The 14,833-nt window shown below is 40.8% G+C and overlaps 1 protein-coding gene across 8 annotated transcripts in view; it reads right to left on the reverse strand.

The window, feature by feature from the left end:
• Positions 1 to 736: 736 nt before the first annotated feature.
• LOC102422911 (ankyrin repeat domain-containing protein 26) overlaps positions 737 to 14,833 on the reverse strand; it is a 106,600-nt gene continuing 92,503 nt past the window's right edge. For all 8 annotated transcript variants that reach the window (XM_014463861.2, XM_023761971.1, XM_023761970.1 and 5 more), the window contains 5 exons: positions 7,501 to 7,791; positions 6,409 to 6,623; positions 4,524 to 4,752; positions 2,018 to 2,063; positions 737 to 922 (listed from right to left, as the gene is read on the reverse strand). In XM_014463861.2, the coding sequence (XP_014319347.1) occupies positions 786 to 922; positions 2,018 to 2,063; positions 4,524 to 4,752; positions 6,409 to 6,623; positions 7,501 to 7,791 (918 nt within the window). In that variant the 3' untranslated portion in view covers positions 737 to 785. The remainder of the gene's footprint in view (positions 923 to 2,017; positions 2,064 to 4,523; positions 4,753 to 6,408; positions 6,624 to 7,500; positions 7,792 to 14,833) is intronic.

Consider the following 14,833-nt stretch of genomic DNA (forward strand, 5'->3'; position numbering starts at 1 on the left):
CAGTTAGGGGTGACCGGCCATCAGGGGAGGGCAGTTGGGGGAGATCAGGCCTGCAGGGGAGGGCAGTTAGGGGTGATCAGGCCGGCAGGGGAGGGAAGTTAGGGGGTGACCAGGCCATCAGGAGAGGGCAGTTGGGGGCAATCAGGCCTGCAGGGGAGGGCAGTTAGGGGGGACCAGGCCTGCAGGGGAGGGCAGTTAGGGGCAATCGGGCCATCAGGGGAGCAGTTAGGCGTCGATCAGGCTGGCAGGGGAGTGGTTAGAGGGTGATCAGGCTGGCAGGCAGAAGCAGTTAGGGGCAATTAGGCAGGCAGGAAGGCAAGTGGTTGGGAGCCAGCAGTCCTGGATTGTGAGAGGGATCCCAGATTGGAGAGGGTACAGGCTGGGCTGAGGGACACAACTCCCCCCACCCCCCCACTGACCCTGTGCATGAATTTCATGCACTGGGTCTCTAGTATAGTGATAAAATTGAAAAATTCACAAAAGCTATCAATTATATAGCTAGAGTATGAATGACAACTTGTTCGTTTGGGTGTTGTTCAAAGAGCTGGCATTTCGATAGTTTGAGTATGTAAAACTCAACAGTGCTGGCTTTAACCTATAAAATTTGCTTAAAAGTTAATTAGATGCCAAGAAACAGAGTTTAAGATACTATATATATTTTCATCACACAAATGTGATTCAAAAATATTTTTCTTTAATAAAGATTTTACATGTCATAAATTTAATGGAAAATAATAAAAATGTTTTATAAATAGTCCAGTAAATACATTTTTACTATTTATGTTTCAGATCATATAATTTTTCTTCAAAATCTGTACATATTCTCGTGACGTTTTCAAAAGTAAATCTTCATATGAATTTGACTGGTCAACTAATCCTACAGGATAAGCTCTATAGGATTCAGATTCAAATTCAGCAGCATCTGGAAAAAAAGAAAGAATTATATTCTTTACCTAAACTATAAATAAGTAAAAGTGTTAAGAAGAAGACAAACATCTATATATGACTACAGTACATAACATAAGATTTATTATGAAATATAATTTGCCCATGGTTGCACACTGAATTGGTTGATATTGTGGTTATCAAAGCTTCTAGTTCTCTTGTCCTTCATTCATTTATTCAACAACATGCACTAAGGTAGTATGACAAGCGCTGGAGTTACAAGACAAAGATGACAGAGTCAAACTGAAAAGACAGATAAGTAGGCAGTTTCCACTCAGAGTCATATGTACTGCAAAAACACACAAACAGGACACCACTGGAGCACACAGAAGGGACATCTCAGTTTTGTGTCAATCTTGTTGTCTTTTTGGTGGAGGGATTGGTAAGTTCATACCTGAAGGACAAGGAAAAAGTATGCCAGAAAGCGAAATGCAGCAGATGCCAAGATTAGAGGTGAGGATGAGCACTGTAGAATTATAAATAGTCCAGTTTGCTAGATGCTAGAGCAAAGGGCAGAGTAGGGTAAGTAGCATCTAGAAATAAGACTGAATTATGTGGCAAGAACTAAATGGATTATGGTATTTTTACTCCATGCAAAGGAATCTGGAGATTTTCCTGAGGGTAAAAGGTAAAAAATGACAAAGTCAATGCCTGGAGATCTAAATGTCACCCCTCGGGTGATAGCTGTATGAACTGTAACTGCTTGACTAAGTATTACATCACTAGCAAAAACATGAGAAGTGGATGAAGCCCAGTTTTCTGACAGTTTCAGTGTGTATGTTGACAGTTCCATAGGGATGGCAGAGGAAAGGAAGGGGACAGCCAGAAATGAAGAGAGATACATGGACTTTTGAAATTTTTAAAAAGCTATGGAATGTGATGAATAAATGCAGAATAAGTGTATTCTTCCTTATGAATATTTATGCTTTCACATTTTTCATTCATTATGTATAAGAAAACATTTAATGCACTATTATATTACCCAAACATGGAAATAAATGCCACTTACTGTTTACAGTTTATTTCAGAAATCAATGCTACCTAATTCGATTAATAAATTTTGGCAACATACCTTCTTTTAGTTCTCTAGTTAGAGTTTTTTCAAAGTCCTGCTGCATCTGCAATAAGTCAAATATTATTTGTTGTATTTAAGTAAAACATGAGACATTATTATAGGAATGATAAACAGCCTATGAAAGGTATCCCTTAGAGACCAGACCTAACTTGGGGATTACATAAATAGAAAAATAATCACATAACTAAAATAAAATTCTTACTTATTATAATTTTAGATAATGGAAACATGTATGTGTAATGCTATTTAGATTAATCTGATAAAAATTATAATTAATATTGGTCTATTGCGTAAACCTGATCTCACTGGTACAAAGAAGCTTAAACATGTCAAGCCATATTTTACACATAATGCATAACTTTAAAATTCTTAGTAAAACTGCCCTTTATAAAAATTTAATCAGAGACTTCCTGGCAAGATGGCAGTGTAGGTAAATGTAGTACTCGAATCCTCCCACAACCACATCAAAACTACAACTAAACTACAGAACAACCGTCATTCAGAACTGCCTGAAATCTATCTGAATGAAAGTTCTCCAACCAGGGATTTAAATAAGAAGCCACATTGAGACTGGTGGGAGGGGAGGACAGTGGAAACAGGTTGGTCCCACACCTACATGTGGAGGATAAAAATCAGCAGAGATATCTTGGCTACCGAGGTCCCCCTGAGGAGTGAGGGATCCCAGCCCCACACCAGGTACCCCAGCTCAGGGTTCAAGTGCCAGGAAGAGAAATCCCCATAACTTCTGGCTATAACAACCAGCAGGGATTGTGGCTGAGGAAGACTGAGGGCTGCTGGGAGTCCCAGGCAGTTCCTCTTAAAGGGACCATGCACAGACTTATGCTGGACTCACAGCCTCTGAGCTCTAGTGCTGTGGCAGCAGCTCCATATGAGGAGGAACTGAATTGTCTGGCATCAGGGCAAGAGCTGGAGACGCAGCTTTCTGCCAGACAAAACTGCTGGCAGAGGCCATTGTTCCTATTCTAAGACCCACCCCGCTCTCCCACTGGCACAGAGAGGGCAGGCAGGCATCATATATGAGGCTCCATCAACCAGGCTTGCACTGTTTGCATGCCCTGGCAATCCCCTGAGACCCCACCAAAACCAACATGTGGCACCACCCAAGCTGTTTCCAGAAAGGGAAGGGGGAAGGGAAAGGAAAATAGGGGAGTTCTATTCCCTAAGCAGAAAAGCCAGCAGTCTCAAGGCTTGGCAAGATAAAGTGCTTCTCATGAGTTCTGGGAAGGCCACAACAAAGGAAAAAGGGACCTTGAGAATGAATCTGTAGCAAAATATTCAGCAAAGGAATTTTGAAACCTACAGACAGGAGGGTATATAACACCTCGGACCCCCACCCAACTCTTCAGATTAGCTGAGAGCCCAGAGCCCTCTGCACTTCATAAGCCAGATGTATAGGCTTGTTTGCTTTGCTTCTTTAATAAAGGTGCATGTTTTAATTGCTTTTATAAATTGGCTTTACACAGCGCAGTCAAGGTCTCTCATATTAATTCATTTATATGAGAAGATAAGGATTGAGGTTGGGGACAGCCCTCTCCCACTGACTCAGGGCTGTCCAGTACACCTCTCTGGTGTCTGTGAGAGGTGCCTCTAACAAAACAAATTCTGGAGCTAAAGAAGTCAATAAATGAGATGAAGAATGGATATATTAATAACAATGACACACAAAGAAAACTAGTTGCTATTTCAAGCCTCCCTATCACTGCCATCTTAGTCATCAGTCATTCAAGGGCTAACAAGGTATACAGACATAGTGAACTTCATTTTAAAAATTCACAGATAAAAAATAAATGTAAAAAATTTTTAATTCAAATATTTCCTTAATTTAACTATATAGAAAATGTAAAACTGCTCAGTAACACATTTGATAAAAATTGAAATAAAAATGCTATAAGTAAAATAGCAATTAAGAATGTTTTCTCCCATTAAGATGATGGCAAAAATTCTCACTTAAAAACAGAAATTAATCCTTTTAATGTTACAAGTTTATTTAATTCATAAAAGGATTTATCTCAGTTTCATTTAAATAACTAACATCCATATATGGATAAGTGCTTGGATGTCAATCATTCACTTATGCTTAGGGGTGAAAAAAACCAGGGTGCAGCAAAACTTTAAAATTGTTATGAACCATCACCAAACTAAAACCCATTAGAAAGTATGCTAAAGCATCTCCAAGCATTGATCATTAGGCAATAATACTTAACTTCTAAAATAAAACTTTAATGCAGCTTTTCAAGAAATTTAAAATGTATCACTTTAGTCACATTTATTAATAAAGTTAACGATAGGTATTTCTTATAAATGACAGGTCCAGGGACTTAAAAAAGACTGTAAAATTTCTGTCTCCTTTCTATGTAAGCAAAATAATGAAGACCTTTACTTAGTGTGCATTAGTCAATTAAACAACTCAATTTCACCAAATTAAATGCAAGAATTGTATAAAAAATCTGAAACCCAAGGGAAAAAAGATAATGTAACGAACCTTGATCAAGTAAGTCTCTATGCTGTTATTTGAAAGCCGTGGCCTTGAGGTAGGATTCACCATGTTTTCTCTTGGAAGAGAATGTCCATAGAGTACAAAACTATTATTAAAGTTTCCAACACCAGGTGTCTCCAGGACTGGCCTCGTATTAGGAACACTGAGTAAAGATCTGTTCTGCTGTTTCTGCAGGAGAAGTTCGGTGCTGACCTCTGCTAGCCTCTCATTAGTCCTGTGGAGATTGAAAACAAATGCTTATTACTTACCTTTTCCCTAAGTGACTTACATTTTTTTAAGTTGCCACAATAGTAAATGGAATTTCCCATTAAACAGTATTTTAACACTGAAAATGTGTCAGAGCAGAACTACTATATGTAAGAATAGGTTCTAAATTGTTCTAAAGAAATACCTGTGTGGAATGGGGGTTCCTAACTAACAAGTAATCTAAAGTACAGAGGAGAGAGAAATGACTATTAGTGATGTAAATGGCTCATCAAATAATACTTGCTGCCTTTTGGAAGGGCTATACTCAGAGATTCTTGAAGATGCCCTTGGACACATTTAGTGAACCAGTTTAGAGATTAAAAAAACACCTCTCTAAGATATTGTCAAGCATTTGCTTTCATCACCCTTGTACAATACACTCATTACCTTGGAGATTTTAAGCATTTTGCCAATGCATAATTTAGAACAACAACCTCTAAAGCAGAACAAGAAAGCTGAGTTCATTGGTTCCCAACCTGGGGCACACACCCCACAGGGGGACAATTCGAGAATGAATTATTAACAGTGAATTTTTTGCATTTCTTATGGTTCTAGCGACCTAATATACAGTATATAAATATACATTGACATATTTATGCATTTCAGTTCTCTATTTGTATGTTTTGAAACTTTATTTGCTATTTTTTATATCACTTCATATTATTATTTTTTAACAATTTTTTAGTGATTTCTTCTTCAATACTTCAACTGTCCTTTCGTTCTTTTTTTTTCTTTCATTGATGCCATATTCTTTGGAAGCTTGTTTAGACCAAGTTAATGGCCTTTTAGGCTTCCTCCACATGAATAAAAGTTCACTTTTTGAATAATAAGAATTATATGTCACAGGGGGTGGAGGGCATCAGGATTTTAGAGATGCTTAGGTGGGGCATAGCCAAAAAAAGTTGGGAACCACTGGCCTAGCTGGTGATCAAAATGAATGAAAACAGCTCTGGAGGCAATCAGCATATAACATTGTTACCAAGGCATTAGAGGTGGGATCTGCCCTTTGTCTTCCACATCCCCCTCAGACAGACCACCTTATTACTTTTAGCCACTTTGTTAATTATACTGCCCTTCACCCCGATGTTAATCTTTCCCGATTTAACACATATATCTCTATGTAAGGATAGTTTTCTCAAGGTGCCCTTTAGTGATAATAACAAAGATCACAATCAAGAAAGTAAATTTGCCAAATGCCAGAATGTGTTCAATACTTAACCCTTTGGGTTTAAGTTATTAACTTCAAAAAAATAGTTAAACTCGTTAATATTTCTATTAGGGGAATTCTGACAACTTTATAATAACATTGCTGTCTAAATAATAAAACTTTCAAAGCACTTAGCTTAAAGACTAGATCAGGTTAGCTACATGAAAATATTAAGGGGAAAAACATAAAGGCACATAAAAACAAACTGAGGGAGAGACGCAAACTGTTCTGAACAAAGATTTGAAGGATAAGTTCATTTACTAACAGCATTTTCCAAAATTATACTACTTAGTTTCCATGTTCTACTAATCTCATGAACCTGGTTCGATAAAAATTATGCTTTAGAAACTAATTAATGAGGTAAATTTATTTTCTCTGATTCTGCCTTTTGTCTTCCACACCTGTGTTTTGACTTACTTGTTTAGTGTATTTGCCAATGATTTTCTACCTTCTAATTCTTCTAGGTAGAGTTGCTTATATTTTTCCAAATCTATTTCTTTAGAATTTTGAGAAGTTTTCATTTTGAAGAGTTCATATTCCAGGTCTTTAATTCTGAGTTCCAACTGACTTCTTATTGAAGTATTATGATTCTCTCTTAACTGCTCTAGATTTTCTTGAGATGCTGCTTGTGTCTAAAGCAATAAGAAGGATATATTTTTAAAATAAGTATAATCTGAATAATTAAATTTGTTTCCTTTATTTTGAGTCAATGATTAAGGGAGCACCTTTAAACATGAAAAAAAGCTTAAGTTTAAAAAATTTAATATCAAAGTTAACAAAACTAAATCTACATTATAAAAATAAAGTCTGTCTTTTATTAGTACTCATACATTTGGATAATTCAAGACTAATAGAATCAATTTAAAATTTTAAAAATTGAACAATATAACTTAACTAGAGGCCCCCCCTCAGCCTGGCCTATGCCCTCTCTCAGTCCAGGACCCCTCAGCAGACATCCCTCTTGCAGTCTGGGACCCCTCACTCCTTACCACTTGGCTCGCTGTTCCTTAGTGCTGCCCCAGAGGCAGGAGAGGCTCCTGCCACTGCCGATGCACTCGCCAGCCATGAGCCTGGTTTCTGGCTGAGCAGCACTCCCCCTGTGGGAACACACTGACCACCAGGGGGTAGCTCCTGCATTGAGTATCTGCCCCCCCCAGTGATCAGTATGCATCATAGCAACCAGTCGTCCTGGTCGTTCTGCCATAACGGTCGCTTAGGCTTTTATTATATAGATGATGGTATAATTTTTAAATTACATGTTTTTCTTTTCTTCCTATTAGTCTTGTTTTACATTCATTGGTCTTAAAAATAAAATGATCCTTTAATAAAAACCATTCTGAAAGATTAATTTGGTGATAATGATGAAAATGTAAATATTGGAAGGAGAAACAAAAGCCACCTTCCTTCCAGAAACCTACAAAACAAACTGCTATTAAGGGAAGTAGGAAAATGCATACAATGTAATTTACAGTGAAATGAATTAAAACACATTAAGATCAATAAATTAACCTGTAAAAATAGATTGACTTCTTTTAATTTTTCTACTACATCCTGTCTTGCTCTTTCTTCAATCTTCCGTTTATACTGTTCTACTTCACCAAATTCTACCACATTCATTTCCAAAAGTCTCTTGAGGTTTACTACTTCTTGTTTCCACTTCTTTTTTTCATTCTCTAGCTTTTCACATTTCTTTTGTATTGCTTTCATAGATAATAACTCCTGTTGAAGAAATTTATTTTTTTCATCCAGATGTATACACTTTGAAGATGCACTTTCCAGTTTTGCTGTAAGATCATCATTCTGCAAGAATAAAATAATATAGTTTGGTTATGAAGGTGTAGACTAAGAATAGTCTAACTCAACACCAGTATCAAATTTTGAAACAAATTCAGTTGCAATCAAATGTTATCTGTACTGTAGTAGAGTCTTAGAATGTGGAATTTTGAATTATTCAAGATTAAGACCAAAGTTAAAACAATCAGGAGTCACAAAAATATAATTACTGTCATCTTTGCCACACAATGTGTACACTTGATTTTATACTCTTTTTTCTATGGCTGTTTCATGTCTTTCCTCCACAAAATGACTATAAGTCACCTCTTAGTAGAAAGTCTTTACCTCTTCCCCAATATTAATTCTCCATAGTTTTTAAAGATGTTTTAGGGATATCATATTGAGATATTTAGACCTGAATAAATAAATGCCTCCCCAAATAAGACTTTCAAAATAAGACTTTAATTAATGAATCTTATAAATATAGATTCTAATGTCATAGACTGAACTACCAATGTTTGATGCTAAGTTAAATTGTATTCCAAGAAGAAATGATTACCAGAGTTAAATAGAAATCACATTTGCCACTATAAAAGTTTAGTGAGATGAGCCATACATTTTTTTTTTTTTTTATCCAAAACCTCTTTAATAACATGATAGGATTTAGGGTTAGTTTTTGTAGCCGCGGCTGGCCCGGTGGCCTCTTGCACGCTCGAACTTCCGGCCCTTGGATCGCACGTAGGGTTTGGTGTGGCTGTGGGGGGTTCCTGGGGCCTTGCCGAAATGCCTGTACACCTCTCGGGCCTTGCGAGGACCAGAAAGCAAGACGGTGCCACAGCCCTTGGGGGAGTCCAGGGCCAGCTGGTCAAAGGTGAGAATCTTGCCCCCAGCCTTGAGGATGCGGCTCCGGGCGCGAGCCATACATTTTTAAGAAAAATAACAACAAAAAGGCTTAGTTTAGTAGTGCTATCTTGAAATTGTTATTTTCTTTTTTTTTTTTAATATATTTTATTGATTTCCCACAGAGAGGAAGGGAGAGGGACAGAGAGTCAGAAACATCGATGAGAGAGAAACATCGATCAGCTGCCTCCTGCACATCTCCCACTGGGGATGTGTCCGCAACCCAGGTACATGCCCTTGACTGGAATCGAACCTGGGACCTTTCAGTCCACAGGCCGACGCTCTATCCACTGAGCCAAACCGGTTTCGGCGAAATTGTTATTTTCCACAAAATAAGAGAACATACTAAACAACAACAACACAACAAAAACTTGCTGGAAATTCAGTCCTGACTTTGGGAAAACTACTTTCTTTAGATATGATGATGATTTGGCCAGACAAGGTGAATGTTGTGGAGTTTCTAAAAGACATCTACAAATTCTTTGGCACTTCTCCATGAAATAGGTGCTGGCCTTAGTACTAACGGTTTCTAGTGAATAGAATAGGGTGGCACTGCTGTGTGACTGCTATGTCTGGTGATACTCTCTCCCTCTAGGGAAGCTCACCCTGAGAACCCAGCAACCATCTTGTAAAGAACGAAGCAGCCCAGGCCACATAGCCAGTCCTCGTATAGGTATCCACTGAGACTGCCCCAGCGAACGACCCAGCAAGAAGCCTGCTGTACCTGATAGGTGAATGAACAAGCCTTAAGATGATTCCAGGTCCGAGTTTCAAGTCATCCCAGCTGATGGCAAGTCGAAAAGAAATGAGCTGGCCTTACTGAGCCTGGCCTCACTGCAGATTTGTGAACAAAATTAATGCTGTTTTGAGCTACTAGCTTTGGAGGTGTTTTATTTAGCAGCAATCAATAACTGGCACAGATACTGACATTAAAAATAGAGTGTTAACACTAAAAGAGGAAAAACACACACACATGTGGGGGTACCTTTGAACAGGAGGCAGGTGGAACCTGACATAATGTAGAGAAGCATGAGAATGAAAACCAAAGGGCCTCCAAGAAACAGTGAGTGGAGGCCAGAAGGCCCCTAAAGAGGCTGACAGCAAGGGCTTCTAGGCAAGTGAACAAAATGACACTGAAATGAGGATGACAGGGATTCTCACCATGAAGCAGCTGAAAGTGAAATTGATGAGAAAGATAAGCTAAAGAAAGACTATCCTATATAATAAAAGCCTAATATGCTAAGTGCCCCGTCGTTCAGATGGCCATTAAACCAATCAAAGCACGATATGCTAAGGCCGCTCAACTGCTCGCTATGATGTGCACTGACCACCAGGGGACAGACTGTTGACTGGTCGACCAGTCGCTATGACTGGCACTGATCACCAGGGGGCAGATGCTCCGACTGGTAGGTTAGCTTGCTGCTGGTGTCTGGCCGATCAGGACTGAGCGAGATGGGCCAGATACATCCTAGAGCCCTCCCATGATCCCTCCCTGGCTGGCCAACTTCCCACATCCCTCCCAGGCACCAATCGTGCACCAGTGAGGTCTCTCGGCCTGGCCTGCACCTTCTTGCAATCCGGGACCCCTTGGGGGATGTTAGAGAGCTGGTTTTGGCATGATCCCACAGGCCTGGCTGAGGGACCCCACTGGTGCACGAATTCATGCACCGGGCCTCTAGTTAAATATAAAAGAACCAGGACTTACGGTTTCAAATATCCATTTTCCATTTATAGCTTCTCCCACATGTCCAATAGTCAAATAATTTTAAAATAAACAAATGGCTTCTGGGCTAACATCAAATCCAGGGTGCTTCCTGGAAAACAGTCTAAGGATGACTAAGCAAGACTATAAAACCCTTAAGATCTCAGAGAGATTTATGTGGTGCCTCACATTCCTCTAAGGATTTTCAGAATGTAAGAATTTTAAAGGCATTGTCCTCCAGGAAGCCCAAGCTATCTGAAAACCATTTATGAAAGTGGCTTTTCTAATGGCATGAACCCAATAAAATTCACAGGAAACTCAAAGCTTCTAAGAGAACTGTAGTAGCAAAACCCTGTTTACTAGCTTGGACTAAAGGAGACCAAGACCATAAAGACCTGTGGGCGTTAGATGTTCTACAGGGAGGAAGCAGGCTAAGAAAAGAGCTGCAAGCACAGGTCACTTCTTATGAAAAGGACAGAACAAAGAGCTCAGGGGGAACAGCCACGGCCATGGAGAATCATTCCATGTTCAGAACTAAGTTTTCCTTTCCTCAGTGAGGAAACAGAGAAATTTATGAAATCATTTTAAATCTCAGTAGTAAAACAAATGCAGTGTTTTTTTGGCACCATTTAAATACAATTTCTCCTCTACCGTACTTCAAACTTGTCTGTATTGGAGGGTAAGACCACCTCATCTTTATGTTATACTGCAATACTTCTCCATAGCACACAAATTTGCTTTAAAATTTTGACATTTCAAATTGAGAGATTTCCAAAGAGGAAAGGTGACAGTCTGGATTTTAATCTTTTCCTCCCTAGGCAGTAAAATCTATCAATGAGTCTATGGATTAGGAGTTAAACATAGTGAAATAGATGACTAAGTCATATTAACATAAGAAACATTCAAACCTGTAAATAATTTTTGTAAATTTGTTTGAGCCAGGAAGCAGAATCTCAACGCATTGAGACAACGCTCCTGAGAAAGGTGGTTTTTCACCTATTTTTATAAATTACCATAAAAGGTAGAGACATAACTGGGTTACATGTAATCCATTGGTGATAGAATAGGGAGACAGGAGAAATCAAAGGATTAGGGGGGACCTCTGGGATTGGGTAAAAAGTAAAATGATAGACACAAGCTTCCTTTACATAGGTGGGTACAGGATAGTTAAGTCAACAATTAACATGATAACAATAATCCTATATAATAAAGAACTAATATGAAAATGGTTATCATGCCATCATGGTCATCACACCGTCACACCGTAATGGCTCAGACACTCAACACTGGGGAGAGAGGGATGGGGACCAGCCAGGCTGTGGCCCAGGAGAGGGATAAGCTGCACGCCCTGCGGTTCCGGGCGCCAGTAGCTGTGCCTGTGCCTGCAGCCCAGGAGAGGGACAATCTGCACGCCCCACGGTCCCCATGGTCCTGGGTGCCAGCGGCTATGCCTGTGGCCCAGGAGAGGGACAAGCCACCTGCCCAAAGTCCCGGGCACCAGTGGCTGTGCCTGCAGCCCAGGAGAGGGACAAGCCATCTGTCCACGGTCCCCTGTGGCTGTGGCCAGCCCGGGAGAAGCCAGCCCGGATTCTGGGTGCCTGTGGCCGGCCAGAGGGAGGGAAGCCCGGGTGCCTGCAACCAGCCGGAGGAGAGAATCCTGAGTCCCGGGTGTGGGGCGAGGCAGAGGCAGTTAGGGGCGATCAGGTCAGCAGGGAAGCAGTTAGGGGTGATCAGGCCAGTAGGGGAGCAGTTAGGGGTGATCAGGCAGGCAGGCAGAGGTGGTTAGGGGCAATCAGTCAGGAAGACAGAGGGGTTAGGGACGATCAGGCAAGCAGGAAGGCGAGTAGTTAGGAGCCAGCGGTCCTGGATTGCGAGAGGCAGTCGGACATCCCCCGAGGGTGTGGGCCGGGCTGAAGGACTGCCTCCCCCTCTACACCCCCCTGTGGACAAATTTCATGCACCAGGCCTCTAGTAATGAGATAATTTGTGGTCTCCACCCTGAGGGGTCCGAAAAAAGGGAAGTTACAAGTTACCCTGACATTCCAAAGATATGTTATTTAGATGCAAAAAGACATTAGGCTCAGTTAAGATCAAAATTGATCCTTGTCAGGGAAGATACCAGGCATGACTAAGATATGACTACCCACCATACCTGCTTTTAGTTAAAGTTTAATTTCAGACCATTCTTTGTGGTTACTTTAGGTCTCTGAGTTTGCAAGGCCACCATGCAGGCCTTTCCTGAGCTAGTCAGGTTAGCATGTGGCCCCTTTTCATCCAGTCAGCAGATCCTGTTACCAGGATTTAATGGAAATGGGAGTGAAGTGGGAGGCACTGGGTTAGAGATTAAACTTTTGCATGGATAAAAAAGGAGTAGATATTACCTTTGTAAGCCTACTTTTCCATCACATCACAGAGTCAGCAAAACATAAGCTGGCCACAGACTTTATCAAGAAGCAAAAAAAATCTTCACAAAAGTAGAGTTAAAAACATTCCACTACACTGACTTTTTATTATTACTAGAGGCCTGGTGCACAGATTTGTGCGTGGGGGGGGGGGTCCCCTCAACCGGGCCTGCACCCTCTTGCAATCCAGGACCACTTGGGGGAAGTCTGACTGCCGGTTTAGTCTAGCCCTGCAGGGATTGGGCCTAAACCAGCAGTCAGACATCCCCTGACGGATGCAGCAGTGCGCCAAGAAGCAGGCGGCCAGGCATCCCATTCCGCTGTGCCTGCCACCACAGCTTGGTAGTGCTGCCGCAGAGTTGGAAGAGGCTCCCGCCACCACTGCGCTTGCCAGACGTGAGCCCGGCTTCTGGATGAGCAGGCACTCCCTGGGAATGCACTGACCACCAGGGGGCAGCTCCTGCATTGAACGTCTGCCCCCTGGTGGTCAGTGTGCATCATAGCAACTGGTCGACCAGTCGTTCCAGTTGTAACAGTCACTTAGCATCTTATATATATAGATACTAGAGGCCTGATGCACAAAATTCATGCAAGGGGCTGGGCCCGCACCACCACTGCGGCTGCCTTGGCCCCTGCCACCACAGCAGCTGCCTCTGTCTCAGCTGTGGCACTGGGGGCCTCTGCTGCCTCTGCCTTGGTCCCCATCTGCCGCTGTGGCTGGGGGCCTCTGCCTCGGCCCCAGCCGCCGTGGCTTCATCCAGAAGGTCGTCCAGTCTAGTAAGCATATTACGCTTTTATTATTATAGATAAAATAACTGGTAATATGCAAAATGACTTGGAAGGAGTTCTCATAAAATTTGATTTGGTACTGGCATAAGGACAGGCTTATAGATCAATGAATTAGAAGGGAGAATTCAAAAAATAACCCTCACATTATCACGTAGTGCTTTTCAACAAAGGTGCCAAACAAGTAAATCAGACATGAATAGTCTTTTTTTAACGAATTGTACTGGGACAACTGGATATTCACAAGCTAAATAATAAAATTAGACATCTAACTCATACTATACATAAAAATTGCCTCAAAATGTAAATGCTAAAACTACAAAACTCTTTGAAGGAAACATAGATGTGTATCTTCATAACTGGATTTGGATGTCTTTTTAGTTGTGAAACCAAAAGACAGAAATAGATTAACTGGACTTCAAAATCAAAAATTTCTGAGCTTTAATAGATACCATCAAGAAAGTGAAAAGGTGAACTACTGAATGGAAGGAATATTTGAAAATCCTTTATCTAATAAGGAATTTGTAACTAGGATATATAAAGAACTCTTACAATTCAATAATAAAAAATCCAATTAAAATCAGGCGAAGGAATTGAATAGACAGTTCTTCAAAGAAGATATATGAATGGGTAATAAGCACAAGAAAAGATGGTCAACATTATTAGCCACTGGAAAAGTACAAATCAAAACCACAAAAAGATGTCACTTCACACCCATCAGGATGGCTACAATCAAGACAGGCAATGATAGTGTTGGCAAGAATGTGGAGGAATTGGAACTCCCATACACTGCATATGAAAATGTAAAATGGTGCAGCTACTTTGGAAAACAGCCTGGCTGTTCCACAAAAGGTTAAAAATATGAATCAGCAATTCCATTTATAAGTATATTCCTAAGAGAAAGAAAATATATGTTCACATAAAAACTTGGGCATGGACCAGCCAGAGGAGCCACCACAACTGTGAACAGCACCCACCAGAGCAGCTGCTACCAACTAAGGAGCAGCTGCTACCACAACCGCCCAAGGAGCAACCACAGCCCGAGGAGCCACTGCCACCCAAGGAGCAGCCACTGAACGACTCAACATCTAGATATGGTGGTACGATCAAACATGGGTAGACAAAGAAACCCCAAAGGAAAGAAAAGGAGGACTCGCCAGAAAAGCAGCTAAGTGATACAGAGGCATGCAACATGACAGAAAAAGAATTCAGATTAAGGGTCCTAGAGTGCATAAACCAGATGGAGGAAAAAATCAACAACTTATGCAAGAAGCAAGAA

This window comes from Myotis lucifugus, unplaced genomic scaffold, assembly GCF_000147115.1.
Source record: "Myotis lucifugus unplaced genomic scaffold, Myoluc2.0 scaffold_223, whole genome shotgun sequence".
In the NCBI taxonomy this organism is placed as follows: domain Eukaryota; kingdom Metazoa; phylum Chordata; class Mammalia; order Chiroptera; family Vespertilionidae; genus Myotis; species Myotis lucifugus.